A 19,392-nucleotide genomic window follows, 5' to 3' on the forward strand; every position below is an offset into this window, starting at 1 on the left:
ACATTTGTGTTTTTATTCATGGAAGCCAGAGGCATTAGATCCCCTGGGACTAGAGTTACAGGTGGCTGTGAGCTGCCCAACATGGATGCTGGGAACTGAGCAAGAATTCTCTGCAAGATTAGGAACCTCTTTTGACCACTGAACCATCATCTCTTCAGCCTTAGACAACACTTTTAATCATTTCATATTACTTTTTTCTTTGAGATAGGGTCGTTCTCTGTAACCCTGCCTGCTCTGGAACACTCTGTAGACCAGGCTGGCTTTGGACTCACAGCGATCCACCTGCCTCTGCCACTATGACTGGCTTCTCTACACTTTTACTGGAGCACAAATGTGTTGAAGGAAATAGGAGAGAGCCAGGATTACAGAGCTGGGGTGGAGGCGGTTCCTCCCTTAGCTGAGTTTGAATGTCCCATAGTTTCCTACTATATGGAAATCCCCAAGTAGCTCTGCTACACCAGACACAGGGGTGAGCCTGACCCTGCAGGACTGGGACCTACACAGGCATTCTGGATCTCAAAGACCAGTCCAGCAGAGAACGTGGACTTTTCCACAGCGAGTGCCTTCTAAGGACAAACTCTAGAGTTAGGCATGCCTAAGGCATTTATACAAGGGCACTGTCTGTGTGTTGCAGATGCTATCATGGAAAATTCCAGAGGATTTAATGCCTCCATCTGAAGGCAAGGTAGTATCTACCAGGTGCTGCTATTCCTTTTGTGTCGACTTTTGAGTATTTGATTTCAACTTCCTTCATACTGTTAGGCTATGTCTGGAAGATGAGTGAAGTGTGCTTCCCCATGTGTCTATGAGGGTTTACTAAGTGTGGAAGACCTGACCTGAATGCAGGCACCATGGTCTGATAGGCTGGGAGTCATAGAGGAAAAAGAAAACAGCAAGTGAGCCAGTGCGGGCGTATCCCACCACACCCCATCTCACCCCTGGCTTCCGGGTCATGATGAGAGCAGCTGTCCCAAGTGCTCTCCACCATGATGAGTGGAAAACCCTAAAACCGTGGGCAGCAAAAATTCTTCTCTCCTTAAATTGTCTCTTAAATTGTCTCAGCAATGAAAGTCTAACACATGCATGATTTGGTGGTTTGAATGAGAATGTCCCCCATAGTCCAGATGCTTGAGGGTGGTGCTGTTTGGGGAGACTTGGGAGGTGTGGCCGTGTTGGAGGAAGCATGTCACTGGGGGGACGGCATTGGGAGTTTAAAGACTCCTGCCATTTTGAATTTGCTCTGTCTGCTTCCTGCTAGCATAGGTCAAGATGCTAGTTCTCATCTTGCTACTCAGCCATCATGCCTGCTCTTTCCTGCCGTGACAAATTCCGAGAACCATAAGCCCAAATAAACCGTGTCTTTTAGAAATCTCTTTGGTCTCAGTGTTTATCACTGCAACAGAAAGTCACCAATACATATGAATAAGTAAAATGACAGGCCAATTTAATTTATGAACATAATACAAAAAAATACAAAGTAGTGAATAAAAACACGATGTATTTATTAAGATGTATTCATCTGCACCAAATAAATCTTACTCCAAAAATTTTAAGGTAGTATATTAGATTTTTCTCAATATAGTTTATTTCTTTAGTAGATTAAATAAGTAAATACGATTATATCAATAATTGCTGCTGAGGTACTAGTGCAAATTATGAAATATATATGTGGGAACTGACATGTTTATTTAAAAAATTTTTCTTTTCTTTGGTGGATTTTTGAGACAGGCTTCTCTGTGTATCCCTGGCTACCTGGAACTCATTCTGTAAAGCAGGCTAGCCTCGAACTCAGAGATCTGCCTGCCTCTGCCTCCTGAGTGCTAGGATTAAAGGTGTGCATTACTGCCACCACCTGGCTAATTTTTATTTGTTTACGTGGGTGTTTTGCCTGTGTATGTCTGTGTCACATTCATGCAGTGCCTGTGAAGGCCAGAAGAGGGCATCAGATCTTCTGTAACTGGAGGTACTGATGGGTATGGGTGGCCATGTGGAGGCTGGGAATTGTACCCGTGTCCTCTGGAGGAGCAGCAAGTGCTCTTAATTGCTGAGCCATCTTTCAAGTCCTCAACAAGTTTATTTAAAAAGATTATTGTGGTATCTAATAATACCTAAATCTAAAAATATTGTGGTATCTGAGAAAAGTTGAGAAAAAGTTTTAAGGAGAATAAAGAATTTCGCTACAGAGTTTTCGGGTTGGCTTTAAAGGTATAAGAAGACCACCAAAGTATGTAAGAGCAGGGACAGGCTTTGCTCCTGGCTAAGTGGCATGTCTCTCTTTTTGGCCCATATTCTTCCCAGAATCCGGAGCCTTGGTGTCTAGGGGTTGCCTCTCAGCCATCTTTTTCTCTGACTTCTACTTTTCCTGGATTATAATAAAGGCATATTGGTAGTAAAAGTCACCCCCCCCCATATTTATTGAGTTTTTTTTTCATGATAGATGTATGATCATTCTTGGTGAATGGATGAGGGAAGAAAATGACTCCCTGCTTAGAGTATAAAGTTATAAAATAGCGAATCCTCCATCAGCATCTTCCAGCCAGTGACCTGTCACAGCTACGGGCATGTGGATAATATCACAGAAACATTTCCAAGTGGTATAATCCGAAGTCCATTGTAAGGTGAGCCCAGATTCTATTTCCAGGAATAGAACAAATCAAACCATCTACAGTCTTCCTTATTTCATCCTGCTAAGCCATGTATCATTTTATGACAGGGAGAAATTCTGAGAAACTCATTATTCAACCATTTTGCCACTATGTGAACACCCCAGAGTACATTATACAAACATAGACGGCATAGCCGCTGTCCCACCTAGACAATTTTTATAATTTTATCACTCCTGTTTACATGGCTAGGTGACTAAAACGTGACCCCATTATCAGTGTGTTTTTCTGGGATGTGGCTATTTTCCTTTAGCTAAAACCATGCAAGCAACTGTGGTAGTTGTTACGTTGGGCAAAGCTTCACAAACTATTGAGCAATTGTAGATAAAATCTGAGTGAAAATGGAAATGTGAGGATAGATGGGATGTATTGATCATAGGCCTGGGCCTGGGAGGGTAGATGGATGTGTTGATCATAGGCCTGTGAGTATAGATGGATGTGTTGATCATAGGCCTGTGAGGATGGATGGATGTGTTGATCATAGGCTGGGCCTGTGAGGATGGATGGATGTGTTGATCATAGGCTGGGCCTGGGAGGATGGATGGGTGTGTTGATCGTAGGCCTGGAGCTTTCTTTTCACACTCTATTCGCCTCCTCAGAGGCTGGGCCTGGATAGAGTTTCAGCCCCATGGCCCTATGGAGTGGTGGAAGGAGGACCAAGGCAGAGTTTGAACGCTGAAGATGAGTGCAGGACACCACGCTGACCTGGACCCTTGCTTTCAGAATTGATTAAAATGCAATAAATGTATGTATGTCTCTGTGAGGTTATAAAGTTTGTCCCCCTTGAGTACAGTCTAGGAAAACAGAGCCACCAAGCTCCTGGTGGAAGAGGCACAGAGCTGTAAGCCTTCCCTAGTCGTGGGGCCCTGACGCCCTTGTAGACGCAATCTTGTGACCTGATGTGAACAGGCCTGACGTGGTGATGACAGGTCAAGGGTCCAGTGAGGATGGCAGAGTGAGGCTGTACTGTGGAGCCCTGGCTGCAGCTGCCCTTCCTCTTCTCTGATTCGGGTGCCCTTGGAGTCCTCCTTAGTAGTGGACGCAGTAGAGATGGACACTTCCACTGATCCTGAGCTCCCGCAGCTGCTCCAGGGCTTTCTGGTCCAGGCTGGTGGCCCCCAGCCCTTGCCCATTGAGTGCCAGCTTCAGCCCTCCCTCCTGGCACAGAAGCAGTACCTGGTAAGAAGAACCTGATTGGGTGGTGGGCTTCCAGACAAACCCTCCCTGGTATACCACTAGAGAAATCGCCTCTATGAGGGGACACAATGATCAGAGACAGTCAGGCCCAGGGGTTAAAGTTCACCGTCTGCAATGCTGCTTTCCACTGGGAAATGTTCTCAATCCTGGTTACACACTGGAGCCATAAAGGGAGCTCGAGGTCAGGTCTCATGCAGCTCAGGCTGGCCTCAAGCTTCCTATGTAGCTGTGACTAGCCTTGAGCTCCTGCTCCTTCTGCCTCTACTTTCCAAGGCCTGGCATTACAGGTGTGCTCTATCACACCTGGCCAGTAGAGGCTTAGGGCAGCTTTTCAAGACAGCAGATGCTTGGCCCCACCTGCATTCATTATGCCTGTCTTTCTGGGCCCAGCATCTCTGGCATCAGTATAGAGTACTGAAGGCCAATGTCTGGACAGTCTCTCTGTGGGACTAGCTCCAGGGTATTGGTCTGCTCATCCACACCCGGATGTAGCCCATAGTCGTCCAGATCACTATGGGAATGGGCTCCAGAAGAGATGTGATGGCTCAGACCTACCTCAAAGAATCGCTGGGGGTAAAAGAGGAAGGGGGCTGAGATCAGCTTCTTTCGTCCCCAGGAGGAGACCCAGGCCAGTGTTCTGTCTGTGAAGGAAGCTCTGAGTGTCACAGGAACACGGGTGGCCCCATCCCTCAGGCTCAGGGTGAAACTACAGGAAGCAGGAGGAGAAGTGGATCAGTCTCTGTTGCCTTCAGGCTGTTGTATCTCCGAAGCAGAGGCTGGAGGCAGACAGCCACTGGAAGATTGGCACCTTCCGAGAATTAGGTTTCTGTGTCAGGCTCTGGGAGGGACACTTGGATACACAACAGCACAGAGGCATAGATAGCGCATGGATATCGCACTTGAATCCCTGACTGGAAGCCTATGGGGGCAGAGCTGGAGCCTCCATTCATTGCTCTGCAAGTGGGGAAAGCTGTGATCACAGCAGCAGCTGACATTCATTGTTGTGTCAGAGTGGGGCCTAACACATTGGCAAAGAGATTAGCAGTAAGGACCAGGCTGCAGGGTTTCTGCTTTGTAGCTTCAGAGCTGCAGCCCTGGACAAGTCTCTTAATCTCCGTGTGTTTCCTCGTCTGTAAATTAGGGAGGACAAGAGTGCTGTTCTTGTCTTGGGCTGTTGGAATTAAGTGAAAAAAACATGTAAGTTGCTTGTGCAGAACAGCAGAGGAGTATGAAAATGGTACTTTGCTTAGAGAGTTATTACAGAATACAGCACCTGGATCTTTTTAATTATTTGTGTGTGCGTGCGTGCGTGCGTGTGTGTGTGTGTGCGCGTGCGTGCGTGCGTGTGTGTGTGTGTGCGTGTGTGTGTGTGTGTGTGTGCGTGCGTGCGTGCGTGTGTGTACATGCCAGGACTAGAGGAGGGTGTCAGGTGTCCTCTGTTTTTTTCTGCTATTCCTTTGAAACAGGCTCCCTCCCCGAGCTTCTCAGTGAGGCTAGAGGCCAGCAGGCCCCGGTGTTCTTCCTGTCTCTGTCTCCATGGGTGCTGGGGGTTATGAGGGTACCTGGCTTGTTCCATGGGTGCTGACGTCTGAACTCCAGCCCTTGTGTTGTATTGGGAGAGTTCCTAGATACTGAGCCATCTCTCCTGCGCCAGAGTTTTAATGGGCATCTAGAGGGAATCTCTTATCAAGTCTAGGGCTCTGTTGAACGTGGTCAGGGGGACACTGGGGGGACACTGAGGCCTCTGGTCTAAATGGATCTAAGCTACAGGTCGGGGTTTGAGTATCCACTGGAGGAGAAGCCAGGAAGCATCCATTTTCTAACTGCCTCTAGGTTCTGGCTCCCAAACACTTCTTTTCTAGGGTAGCTTGGCTGTTTCCTAAACCAAGCATTGTGAAAAAGTAGGAGACCATATCCCCTATCTGGGTCTCAACTGCAAAGGTTCCTTTCTGGGGCTTGTGATGTGAAGCTAGTTCACTCCACAGGGACACAGCACCCATGACTGGGGCTACCGTTCCCAGCCCCAGCCCTGGTCACGATCTCTGCAACCTGGGCTAACCTACTTCTCTTTGCTCTGCTGTAATAAGGGGCTAAATGGTGATGCTGGAAACTTAACCATAGGGCCCTTCCTTCTTACCTTCCTTCCTTCCTTCCCTCCCTCCCTCCCTCCCTCCCTCCCTCCCTCCCTCCCTCCCTCCCTTCCTTTTTTTAGAAATTAAATACTTACTCTTTTGGCTCTTGCAAGACCAGTCCTCGAACTACGATGACCTGCCCAGGCCAGAGACCCCGAGGAAGAGTGCGTGAGCAGGGCACCTCCTGACAGAGATGGAAAATGACTGAGATGGTGTCAGGGTCCCTCACCAGCAGGCTACCCTCAGGGACCCAGGGGCACCAGGGTAGGTGAGTTTCTCCAGAAGCTTGCAGCTAGGAGGCTCAGTCCTGCCCATATAGTAAGCATTTGCTGTAGACCTGCTGAGAGCTTCCTTGGGCCCCTCCAGGTTGTGCTCAGTGTCCTGGTGCCTTCTACAGATGTGCTCTGAACCGTCTACAGCAGGCCTGCGGTAGTTTGTCACTCTGTCACCTATGAGCAGCTGGAGGTCTGGGACTGGATGGACCCCATAGCCTAGTGCTTGGCACTGAGCCAGTCACAGGGAAGTATTAAATACCCGTTTGCAGAGTAAGTGAAGAGGGTAAGATGAACCTGGAGTTCAGCCTAGAGCTGCCTCACCCTCCCACTGATGTGGTGTTCCACGGAGAAAGGGAGTCCGGGAAGTGAGGGAGCTGAAATGGGACTACACTCCAGGAGAGACCTAGAACAGGCCACTTACCAGTCTGGGGCTATACAGCAGGAAGGGCTGAAGGAGAGAGAGAAAGAGGCAGGGGAGGCTGTTAGCATTTGTCTGGGCAAAGAGGTCTTCCTAGTTTGCTTGCACTGGGGGACACAGAGTTTGTGCCTCTCCTAGCAGCAGGTGAGTGACTGGGCTCCCGGTGGGGGATCCTCTGAATCTTAAGATACCCTCTCAGAGTGGTGGAAGAGGTGGAAGGAGGGTGGAGCTGCCATCCCACCTCTCTAGCAAGGTCATAGCTCTCATCTCCCTCCTTTGTCCTGTGAAGCCAACCTCAGTCATCTTGCAGGGTTGGTCTGAGGAGCTAAAATTCCACAGAAAGTATCTTCCAATGGGCATCATGGGCCTCTGCAGGTAGCTAGATACCTTGGAGATGGGAGAGGAGAAGCAAATCCGGGCTTTGCAGGGACTTAAGGGAGCCAGGCACATTGCCGGCGTCCACAGCAGTGAGGGAGGGGTCGGTTGGGCCTTGTGCGACCACGTGCAGGGAGGACAGAGGCCAGCTGGCGTCTAAGCATGACTGTCCAGCCTTGCTCCCCAGACTCAGATATCTGTGCTGGGGAGCCATCAAGCCTGACGACTGACTTCCTTCCCTGGACACATGTGGGGAAAGGAAACTCCTACAAATTGTCCTCTGACCTCCACACACGCATGGTTTCCTCATCATACACACATGGACACATCATGTATTTACATACACAAAATAAATAAATGTAATAAAAAAAACAGAAGAAACTCACATATCCAACTGGATACTCTCTGCTGCCTTCCACAAATGGCTGTTAAGAAAGAAAGAAGAGCCACAAGCCTTTGGGACCACTGTAAGCCCCTGTCTGCAGCTCACGCCTTTTAAAGCTGCTGTGTTGAACATTTCTGTTCCTGGCCCTACAGGTTTACTGAATCAACCCAGGGCTGTTTTTGGCAGCACTGAGGTTTGAACCTAGGGCCTTGTGTTTGCCAGGGCAGTGCTCTACCACTGAGCCACACATTTAGCTGTATTTTGAATAAGTTAATTGGGTAGACAGGGTCTATCTTTCAAACTGCAGCTTGCATGGACCCTGATGTGCCAAATCCTTTGACTCCTCAGTGACAAGCAGATTCCACCAATAGGAAAGATTCTTGTCTATGGCTCCAGGACTTCCTTACTGAAGTCACCTTCTCTTCTTCCCACCCCATTCATTTCTGACACCTTATGCACTTGTCTCTCTCGGTTATCTGGGGGCATGTAAGGTCTCCCTCTGTCTCTCAGTCTGGGGTGAGTGAGTGAGCCCCAGACCTTTCCAGATCAGGGGAAGCCAGAAGCCACCACTGACCCAGTCTTGGCTCCAAGAAAACTTACATTGATGTTCAAGAATCCAACAGCCTTCACCAAAATGTCACCATATATGCCCAGGGTGTCCACACGTGACAGTGGGAGCCGGTAGCGGTAGTGAAGAAAATGCTGTCCATTAACACTCACCTGGAGAAGCAGACAGAGCCCAGCTGAAGAGCGTAATCCCTGCCAGGCCCTAGCAAGCCTCCCTAGATTCTACTGACTTTTTTCCAAACTCTGCAAGGCAGGTGCATTGTACAGATGAACTTTTGTAATCTGCCCAAGGTTGTAGAGCTGTAGGTGGCAGAGCCGATCCGGAGCACTGTCCACGCACTCTGACGGAGCTCTCCCTTCCTAGCCAGGGCACTATCCACACGCTCTGACGGAGCTCTCCCTTCCTAGCAAATGTGAGACCTGCTTTGGCAGGGTTCAGTCGCAAAGAGGAAATAAGGAGCCCTGGGGTTGGGGTTCGGGGTCGGGGATGGGGAGACGGACAAAATCTGAGGGTGAATCAGGATGGCTGCCACCAAGTTTATTGAAAACGGTACAACATCTTTTGTACTTAATTTAGTTACAGGCAAGACTGAACTCGGGCTCACTGATTCAGGGGCAAAAGCGGCCATTAATTTCGTTACTGCATTTTCCTGAGACAAAAGTATTGAGTTCGGCAAGTATCTGAATGCCTATTGTGCTCAAAGGGTCAGTAACTCCACCAGTAGCCCTCTTATCCCAATGGGGCCTGCACGTTGCTCCTGCCAGAGATAAGAATGACCGCTTTTGGCAAGTAGGAACTTTCCTCAAGTCCCTGAAGGAATGGAGGCCTTTAATCAAATGCATGACTTTGGGAAAAGGACTTTTTCTGGGGCCCAGACACTCCACTACAATTTAAGAGCAATTTTCACTCCTCTAGGTGGTGTTATTTCTATTACATCCGGGGTCCCACGGCCATCATCATTCAGGCAGAATGCTTAGTCACCCCAGGCGTTAGCATTTCTGGGTCCCATGACTGCGCATGCACCATCAACATTCATGCAAACTACCTAGTTACCCTAGGGCCTTATGCCCTAGGTAATATACGGGCAGAGTAGTCACCGTAATCTTTGTGTGATGTGGCTATGTGAACCCCTATGCACTTGCACTAAACAGCCTTTAACAAACAGACACGCCCACTCCACGCTCTCCCACCACCCACTTTTTCCCTCTCCCTTCTCTTTGTTAATAAAACTCTAAAAGTGGGTTTCATCGTATATCTTGCGGTCCGTTCTCATGCACGGTAATATCACCAGGGGCAGGATGCAGCATTTGTGCTGAGCTGTCCCCTAATGCCTGCCTTGTCTCTCGGTCTTACTACATGGGCCTGTTCCCCTCATACGCTCCTGGCAGACAAGATCAAGATGTCTTTCTCTTTCCCCTTATTCCACTTTGATTTCTCTGTACTTATTAAATGAACTCTTGCCCTTAATGGCCTCAGGCCCTGGATCTGAACTGTAGGCATTTCATCCTTGGCGTCAAGTGTGTCCGTAGTAAATCTCCAACCTTCCTGTTCTTGGTGTAATCATGAGGGCACAACAGGATTCCTGTGCGCAGAATCATCCGGCTATATGGTTCCACGGTGGAGGGAAGTTTTTCCTAGGAATTATTTTGTTTAAAGAGGCTGCTGTTTTACACATTTTCATCCTTCAAAGCCCACATGGAATTTCCCAAAGGAAAAGACATAAGGGAATTCCCGTAACACGTAGTGAGAATGAAAGTTAAAAGGTGCTGGAGAATTGTCTACAATGTTGAAATGCTGGAACTTTGTCCAACAGCAATGGTCGCCATGCAGTTCAGGGCAACCACCACCACCACCATTATCACTGCCATTGTCCTTCTCCTCCTCTTCCTTCTCCTCCTATCTACAGGAAGGACACCAAGGCTCAGGAAGTTGGGGATAATTTGTATGCAGTAGGACTTCCCTCTACAGCAGCCTTGTCCTGTGGAGCCTTCTGAAGGTCTCATTATCTGTCTCCTAGGCTCATATTGGAGGTCAAAGTCTGGGCATTAAGTACTCCCCCTGTCTCCTGCTGCCTCAGCTGTAAGGGGATTGTGGTAGTATCCACCTCAGACCCTGTGGGGAGGACTTAATGGGCACATTCTCGTAAAGGCTTTAGCACAGTGCCCGGCACCAAGCAGAAGCCCTCCAAGTGCTTGCCCTGACCGTGAAGTGGATTCCTCTGCCCGCTAGACCCAGGGGCCTTAGTGCTTTCTTACTGCTGTGTGGGTCCAGAGCAGCCGTTTATCGCAGGGCCACGGAAAGTTGGAAAGAGAAGGAATGGTATAGGGTGCCAGGCCTGGGCTGCTTGATACGTCTCCTTTATACTCACCTTCACCTCTTCGTTCTCAAAGAGAAAGAGGACGAGGAAGCTAGCACCTCTCTGCAGGGTGACACCAGGCCACCGGACCTCTTTCTGCCAGACTCCACCTTGGAGGGTGTTGCAGATGACATGGGGTTTGACAGTGTAGAAGCGAGGGTTGAAGTGGAAGGCAATATCTGGCCGAGGGTGCAGGCTGCACCCACATTGGAAGTCCACCTGAAACCTGGTGGCGGCGTTGTGTGACTTTTGAGACACCCTTCTGATCAGAGACCCACAGACATTCTGAAGATAGAGAGGAACCCCAGGTTGATGCCCCTATCTGGGCTCTACCAAGTCCTAGACAGTCCCTCTTACCTTCGTGCATGTAGAGGGACCACACCTTGCAGCATGATCATCTTGCCTGCATACAGGCCACCGAAAATTGTTGTGGTATAGGGAACCACCTGAACAGGGAAGAGAAACGGGGTGAGCCGACCTGTGGCGGAACCAGGGACTCCTGTGTGTAGGGGTGGGTGTGGTGAGGAGGAAAGACAAGGAAACTCAGCTTCCCCACTGTGAAGTTAATCTCGACTCTTAGCTTGATGAAATAAATTTACAGATACTGCAGAAACACATTCTTGGGAACATCTGTGTGGGATTTTCTAGGTAAGGATAATTGAAGTGGGAAGACCCACCCTAAATGGGGACAGTACCTTTTCATAGGCTGCTGCTAGACCAAATAAAAAGGCAAAGGCCAGTGGTGTTCAAGCCTCCATGGCCTTCGGTTCTTGACACTTGAGTTGTAAGAGTGGCACCTCCTACCACCTTCCCTGCACGTGGACACATCTCCTGTGGCTGGGGCCAGAACAAACCTTTCCGGCCTTAAGTTGCTTCTGCTAAGTTTTTTTTTTTTTTTCCACAGCAATAAGACAAAGTAACTAATAAGCCCTCAAGAGAAAGTGTCCTTGTGGGGAAGACCAGTTTTCTCTCTGATATTCCAGGGTAAGTTACTTCCCTCATGGCTCTAACAAGATCCCCGACAAGAGCAGCTGAAGGAAGGGAGGGTTTCTTCTGCCTCACAGTTCCAGGGGACAGTCCATCATGGCAGGAAGTCACGGCAATAGGAGCGTGAAGCAGCTGGTCACATTGTATCCAGTCAGGATTCAAAGAAAGCTAGTGCCTAGCTTGAGGCACCGCAGAATCCAGTCAGGATTCAGGCCGCCATGAAAGCTGGTGCTTGTCCTGATGCACGCTTTTTATTTAGACCAGGATTCAGCCCCCAGAATGGTGCCACCCCACACTGAGGGGTGACTCTCATTACCTTGATTAATGACGTCTAGATAATATCTCACAGGCTTGTCTAGAGATTTGTTTCCTTGGCAATTCTAAATCCCATCAAGTGGTTAGTCCAATGAACCATCACAGGTCTTCTCAAAGCTCTCCTGTCTTGGGCAGAGATGTTAAAACCACAATGCCCCCCCGGGGGGGGGGCAGCCTAATATAGCTTCACCGCCCTGTTAGAGCACCAACAGGCTACTGTGACCCCACTGAGGAGTTCACCCACTGGATGCCACCCGGGAAGGAAACGTCTGAGGACTGGTGAGTGTCCAGAGTTTAGGAGCTGAGAGGAGGAAAGAATGGAGAAGTTGGGAGCAAGCTGACCCTGCTGTGAACTCTCGGAGATACCCAGCAGTGGTCAGTCACCCCCGGGCCCATCTTTTCTCACACAGAGGGTGCCTGGCTGCAGTGGCATTTCATTTGTATTTTAATAAATAAAGCTTGCCTGAGGATCAGAAAAGTAAAACAGCCACACTGGCCAGACATACAGTCCAGGCAGCAATGACACACACCTTTAATCCCAGTAGCCACACTAGCTTGACACAGAAACCAGGCGGTAGTGGTGCACGTCCTTAATCCCAGAACTAGAGAGGATTATACAATGGGAGGAGACAGCTCTCAGGCTCAGTCTCATTCTGAGGCTTCCTGGAGGCAAGATCACCATTTCAGACTGAGGTCGAGGTAAGAACCAGTGGCTGGCTGTTTTGTTTTTCTGGTCTTCAGGTTGAACCCCAATTTCTGTCTCTGAGTTTCTATTAATCGTGCTACACCTGGCCTTCCTAAAGTACGCATACACTTTTCACCTCTTTTTCTGGGCCTGTTCCCTCTCACCCTTTTTTCTCTCTCTCCATCTGGACACAGTTTTGCTTTCCCTCTCCCGAGTTCTCGGAGCACTTAGCTCACGATGCTAGCTTGGCCCTCAGCTCCCTAGTATAGAGGCACTGGCTAAATGTTTTCCCATTATGACCATAGCTCCTTATAACTGGAGCCTCATTGCCTTTCCCTTTGACAGACTCAGCAACTATCTGAACACTGTGGGAGCTCTGCAAAAGGCTTGCCAACAGGCCAGCAGGTGAACCCGGTGGCGGGGTCACAGCATCAGCCTTCATGTATTGCTTGTCAACACCCAGTGGCAATCAGAGAACCCAGACCACCCCAGGGAGCCCTCCAGTTGGTGGTTCCTAGCCTGTGAAGGGGCGATGGGCGCCCAGGAGATTTCCGGTACTTCAGCCCATTACTCAGGCGCCTGGGGAGATGCCAGAGGCCAGCCTCTCCACATGGCATGGTGCCCACAGCTTTGCAGGACCCAGCAGCACAGTGGCTTCCAGTTCCCAGGCTCTTGGCAGAACGCGTTAATTAACTGAGTGATGAAGTCCTCTAGGGACGAGACGACCAAGCCGGGCAAGGTAATAACCCGTGCTCATTAGTGGCGGTGCCTGCTGGGAGCTGGGCCTTCTGTAGAGCATTGCTGGGCTGCAGTCTCCTGGGCACTGAACGGGAGGAAGGAGAGAGGGATTTCCACTACTCCTGATTGGGAGCGGTCCCAGGCCCTTCCTTCCAGCTCGGAGAAGCAGCTACCCTTAGTCGTTAGCGTCTCTCTCAACAATCCCACCTCCGTTCTTCTGGCCACCCCGCTCAGAAGAGACAAACTGAAGAGGCAAGGACCCTGGGAGCCCAGTCACTCCCATGCAAGCTGGAATTCAGCTGATTCCTCAACTGAGTTAAGACTACTCACCGGGTGGAAGACCGGCGGCTGCAGAATGAAGCTGTCAGGAATCGGGTCCAGGTGTTCAGCCGCGGACATGGGAGCAGGCGGGGCAACTCCAACTCAATGGCCAATCCTGATTCCAGCAGCGCCGTCCCCCACCGAATCTTTTCCAGGCAGGGTCTTCTTCAGCTTCTGCAACAGCTGTTCAAGCTGTTAGTCTCACCTGTTCCCTATGGAGTCCTAATGCTTTTTGGAGCAGACCTGGGAAGGTCAGTGGTCCACTCTAGGACCCATACCAGCCCCCGCTCCGCCCCCAGCCGTGGTACACAGCGGCAGCTTTGAATGCTGCTAGCAGAAACGCCGTGTCCTGGGGCTGGTAGCTGGCTCTCAGTCCCGGGCCGGTTAACTAACCCATCTGTGTTTGAAGCACTGCGCCATCTCAAAGGGAAGCCTGGGGTTGGCTCCTTTCAGCGAGGGCTCACCTGGGCCTTCAGCGGGTCAGAGGAAGGGATGGTGGTGGTACACGTGTGCAGGTTCCTCGAGAGGCCCCGCCCCCAGCTTCCTGGCTCCTCCTGCCCTCATTCCCTTGCCTCTTTCCCTACTCCCTTTTCTCCCAGTTGTACAGTCCCTTGAGACCATTTCAGCGTTAGCTGCAAATGCCAGGGACCAGCTGGGGTCACAAGAAAGTGGGGCGGGCGAGTAAAGGGAAAGGAGGGTTCCCTTGGGCTCAGACAGAGCAGCCTGGGCTGGTGGGAACACAGCTTCTGCTCTTGCGTGTTGTGTCCTCCCATTTCTTCTCTCCGAACAGTCAGTTCACCTGTGGGTCAAGAGGGTGTCCATGGCTGGGTGTTGAGTTTGAGCCTGGGCCTAGAGAGCTGTGTTTTAGAAGAGGCCTCCAGGCCTGGTACAGATTCCAGAAAAGCTTCTCCTTTAAAAATAGCATAACTTCTCAACTTTAGCCTAACTTGTCTTTAGTCTAGTTAGTCTAACCGCGGGGTCAGACTTGACAGCAGGGAGTTCCTGGCAGGACCAGGGGAGACAGAATGCCAAGTGCGCCGGGCGCAGTAGAGGAAGATCGTTCCTGGGACAGGGGAGAGCCAGTGAGGGGCCTGGGCTGAGGGATCTGGCTGGGCTACTTCACCTCATCTCCTCATCTAGACGTTTGCCAGAGAGGTGAATTGTGGGGCCTCCACCCCAGCCCTACTGAAGAGGGCATTTTAGGGGTGAAGTTCAAGAACTGGCCCTGCAGGCAGTTCTGTTGTGCATGAGTGTCTGAGAAACCCCGACTTAGCTTGTAACTGAGAGCACAAGCTAGGGAGTTTGTCCAGCTCCTGCTGGGTAGGTGGAACAGCGGAGCCAAAGGCATTTCTGTGGGAAATCCAGTCCCCGCCGCGTTCACGATAAATAAATGCTATGTACTGCAGGTGGAGAGACCAGTTGAGCCAGGATACAACGCCCTGCACTGTAGTCAGATCTGGGTCCTCAGGGCCACTGGCGCCCTTCCCCCACTCCACACTCGGTTCGGCTAGGAAATGAGGGAGGCTGTACTCATTCACTTGGGTTGCCACAACAAAAAACAACAGACTGGGGTGGGGTTGTAGACGACAGAATTCTGTTTTGTCTCTTCTGGAGGCTGGAGTTGAAGATCAGGTGTTGACAGGTTGGGTTTCTCCTGGGGTCTCTATCCTGGGGTGGCACCCGGTTTCTTCTTGTTCTCAAACAGTTGGTTGTCTCTGGAGCTGGGTTCTACTTTCCCTTTTATGCGAGGCTGCAATCATATTGGACTAGGGTACACCAATAAGACCTCATTTTTATCTTAATTATTCCTGCAAAGGCTGTGTCTATAAACACAGTCACATTTCTGAGGTTCTGGGGGTCAGGATTCAGCATACAGTTTTTAGGGGGTCACAACTGGGCCTGAATTAGAGCAGTGGTCTGTGCTCTCCTCCACAAACTCCAAGGTCCAGTGGTGAGGGGTGTGGCCAATGAGGGCCTTCTGGGGCAGGAAAGGAAGAAGGGTAGCATGAAGTCTCTCTCTCTAGGTCACCTAGGATTTGAACATCTGGGAGGGACCTGGACAAGCTCAAAACACCCCAAGACTCCATTCTCCAGAACAAGAAAGGGGTCCTTAGTCACCTAGGAGCCAGTTCACAACACCTGGGAACCAGATGGGATAATCAGAGGGTGTGAGCAATAGGAGAAAAACTAGTCAGGAAGAGTGGACAGATCTTGGCAGCTGGCCCCACCCCCATTTAACCTAGCTGGAATTATTTCTGTGTATTTGGGAATTGGGGGTCCAGCTTCATTTTTCTCACATATGAACATTCTTTCCTTTCCCAGTGATGAACAAGTCCCCTGTGTCTTGTGTTGGGTTTTCATGAATGAGCAGAAGCATTACCAACCACATTTCATCGCATTGCTCTTGTGGTTTTCATTTATTTATCATTTTTATTTATGTTTAGTGTATGCCTGCATATGCCATTTGAGCGCAAATGCCCACAAAGGCATCAGATCCCCTGTAGCTGGTGTACTGGCAGTTGTGAGCTGCCCAATGAGGGCAGTGTGGGTTTCTATCATTCTGCTTCATTCCCCGTTCCTAGACTGTTCCCATTAACTCCTGTTACGATCTATTTATTAGAATTTCTCCTAGACCCTTGTGGTTAAAATCATTCTCTTCAGAACACAAATAATTTGTAATATTGTTATGAATGTCTGTGACTCTTTCAGGCTAGTCACAAGGTGTGCTAGAAAGGCAACATCCCGTTCTTGAGAAGCCTGAATTCATGGTCAAACTTGAAACATCAAAGGCTTTAGGGGCTGAATCGGGTCCAGCCCAATTTTTAACAACATCCTCTCTGGCTCACCCAGAGGAAAACCAGGGGGAAGTTTTCCTGAAGTAATAACTTTATATCCACAGCTCTGAGAAAGTAAAGCTAGAAGCAGCCAGCAATATGGTTTGTATAAAGAGAGCGAGAAGAGCAGATAGCATGTTTGTTCCTGGGGTCATGCCCAAAGTTATGCCGTGAACTATCCATCGGCCTTGCTAAAAATGGGTCAGATTTTCCAGGGCCTTGTCACAAGGACAACTTGTGTGTGCTATTCTCAGGTCTTGTCCCCTGAAGAAATCACACGGCTCCTGACATTAATCACTGATGAAAATGTAAACCAATAAGACCTCTAACATATTCCTAGTAGAAGTGAATTGGTATTGTCAGTTAGAAAAAGAGTTTTTTATTTAAAGCTGACATTTTATATGTATCCTTGGGTATCAAGTCTCAATAACTCTCTTGCATGTATATACCAAGACACAATTCAGGTTCCTTTCCAATTGCTTCAGTTAAGGAGAAAGGCGAACAATCACAGCTATCCACCCAGTAACTTTATCACCGGATCAATAAATCAAGGTATGAAGACACAGTCTCTACAGTAATATGAATGTGTGTATGTGTCTCTGTGACCACAATGGCCAGCAGAGTAACAGTCCTTGGGAGGCAAGAAGGGAGTTCAAGGCAGCATGACTAAATAGCTAGTGTTGCTTCAACTATGTAAGTCTGACTCCAAATCATTTATTTTTGGCATATTTAAGCACAGTACAATTTGGTAAAACTTCCCTGGTGATAATAACTCAATCCCGTGTGCACAATAAAGCACAGAGTAAGCTAAACAAAGATTGGGCATGGCTACAATGAAACTCCTTGTAAGGTACATGTGATCCCCGGTGGGTGCTATAGATTGACTGGAAGAACAAGTTCACAATAAGGGTTTGGGGGAGGATCCAGTACGGCCTCAGTCACAGCACAAAAGCCACAGGCTATTAACCATGGCGGATAACAGGTTATCTCAATCTCCTCCTTTGAAGGAACAACCCTGTGTGTGTCATATTAATGGTTCCCTAGTACCTATCTGTCAGCACAAGGACCTCCTTGCCTCTGAAGTGTGAGTAAGTCATAGAAACAGCCCTGGGAGAAGGAAGTCACCAAAGAGAACACACAGCGTGATAGCAGCGTTTGTCTCCTCCTTTTGCTAAATATACCAGTTGCTTTTTTTTTTTTTTCCGTGCTGTGATAAAAACCATGACCATGGCAATTTATAGAAAGGAGAGTTTATTCAGGCTTATGTTCCAGAGAGATATAAGTTCATGAGGATGAGGATGTGTCTTAGGGTTTCTGTTTTTGTGAAGAGACACGTGGCCATGGAGACTCTTATAAGGAAACTATTTAACAGTGGTGGCTCACTTACAGTCTCAGAGGTTCAGTCCTTTATCATCATGGTCAGGAGCATGGTGGCAGACATGGTACTGGCTACATCTTGATCAGAAGGCAACAGGAGTGGACTGAGCGTCACACTGAGGGAAGCCAAAGATCTCTAAGCCCCACCCCACAGTGACACATTTCCTCCAACAAGACTACACCTACTCCAAAAAGTCATACTTCCTACAAACTTATGGGGGCCAATCATATTAAACTACCCCAAGAGCATGGCAGCAAGCGGCAGGTGTGGTGTCAGGATCTGCAAGCTGCAAGCTCATCCCTCAACCATGAGCACAGAGCAGAACGGAAGTGGTACAAGGCTTTTTTCTCTAAAAGCCCACCACCTCCAGCAAAGCCACACCTCCTAAACCCTTCTGTATTATCAGGGTTCTCTATGGGAACAGAACTGATAGAATGAATATATATTATTAATATATATTATAAAATTATATATCATGGATAGTCCAACAATGGCTGTATCATGAGGGAAAGGCAGGCACTCAGTCCTCCAGACTATGTTTCTGGGTCCTGATCTGGTGCTGGAGTCTGGAAGGCATCCTAGAGGGCTGCTGGTTCTTAGTCTATGCTGGACCAAAGAAGCAGGCTCTAACACTGCTGAGGGGATGCCTGGCAGCAGGCTAGATAAACTTGCAGACAGTGAGGGCAAGTCTCAAAAAGCAGGAGTTTCTTCTGGGTTCTTTCATGTGAGCTGCTAGCAGAAGGTATGGCTCAGAGTTAGGGAGGGTCTTCCATCTCAAATAACCTCACAGGCATGCTCCGCTGCTTGGGTTTTTAGCTGATTCCAGATGCAGTCAAGTTGACAATCAAAATTAGCTATCACACACCCCAAGCAAGACCATGAACTGGGAACTAAGTGGTCAAAGATCTGACCCTATGGGCTATTCACTCAAGTCATTATGGCAGGTTCAGTGTCTGGTGAGACCCTGTTTTCAGAGTCATAGATGGCAAATGGGGAGGGGCTTCTAGCTCTCCAGGGGCCTCTATTAAAGACACAGGCCCCACTCATGAGGAGTTTGCTGACAGGGTCTATGTTCTTCTCAAAATCTTTCACCTAGTCCATTTACTTAGGGGTTAGGATTTCAGTATATGGATTTTTTAGAGAACACAGATATCCAGGTCAGTCATCATTCTAAAAATAAAGCTTCAAGCATGAAAACAAAACAAGGTATTAGGGATGCAAAAGGATGTGGGAAAAAACTAGTTAAAAGATAAGGAGAAATCAGTGGATGAGTGGATAAAGAAAACATAGTTTATTAAACTACAAAGAACGACTTTTCACTGTTTGCAGGAAAATGGAAGTGTAAGATACAGCGTGATGGGGCTGGAGAGATGGCTCAGTGGTTAAGAGCATTGCCTGCTCTTCCAAAGGTCCTGAGTTCAATTCCCAGCAACCACATGGTGGCTCACAACCATCTGTAATGAGGTCTGGTGCCCTCTTCTAGCCTTCAGGCATACACACAGACAGAACATTGTATACATAATAAATAAATAAATAAATAAATAAATAAATAAATAAATAAATAAATATTTAAAAAAAAGATACAGCGTGAGAGGGGCCCAAACCGTGGTGGGTGACAAAGAACGCCATGCAGAGAGAGCTTGAGTATGAAGTTTCATTAAAAGGGAGGGAAGAGAAAATGAGAAAGGGGAGAGAGACAGAGAGAGGAGAACTAGAAAGGAGAACTAGAGAGGAGAGGGGAGAGGAGAGGCTGAGACTGGCTTCG

General features: G+C 48.8%; 1 protein-coding gene across 5 annotated transcripts; it reads right to left on the minus strand.

The window, feature by feature from the left end:
• Nucleotides 1-1,481: 1,481 nt before the first annotated feature.
• Nucleotides 1,482-13,979, minus strand: Lgals12 (galectin 12). Of its 5 annotated transcripts, none has more exons than XM_050137848.1 (10): nt 13,809-13,978; nt 13,425-13,598; nt 10,727-10,815; nt 10,382-10,595; nt 8,046-8,165; nt 7,447-7,485; nt 6,689-6,715; nt 6,088-6,176; nt 4,416-4,566; nt 1,482-3,839 (listed from the first exon to the last, which is right to left on the minus strand). In XM_050137848.1, the coding sequence occupies exons 2-10, from the start codon at nt 13,491-13,493 to the stop codon at nt 3,693-3,695; spliced, it is 945 nt and encodes a 314-aa protein (XP_049993805.1). In that variant the 5' UTR covers nt 13,494-13,598; nt 13,809-13,978; the 3' UTR covers nt 1,482-3,692. The 5 variants fall into 5 exon arrangements, with proteins under 5 accessions (XP_049993805.1, XP_049993807.1, XP_049993810.1 ...); XM_050137850.1 differs by having other exon boundaries at nt 13,880-13,945; XM_050137853.1 differs by having other exon boundaries at nt 10,727-13,179; nt 13,425-13,977.
• Nucleotides 13,980-19,392: the final 5,413 nt, after the last annotated feature.

The sequence above is a fragment of the Alexandromys fortis genome, unplaced genomic scaffold, assembly GCF_014885135.2.
Source record: "Alexandromys fortis isolate MF-2015 unplaced genomic scaffold, M_Fortis_MF-2015_v1.1 scaffold_3, whole genome shotgun sequence".
Taxonomy (NCBI): domain Eukaryota; kingdom Metazoa; phylum Chordata; class Mammalia; order Rodentia; family Cricetidae; genus Alexandromys; species Alexandromys fortis.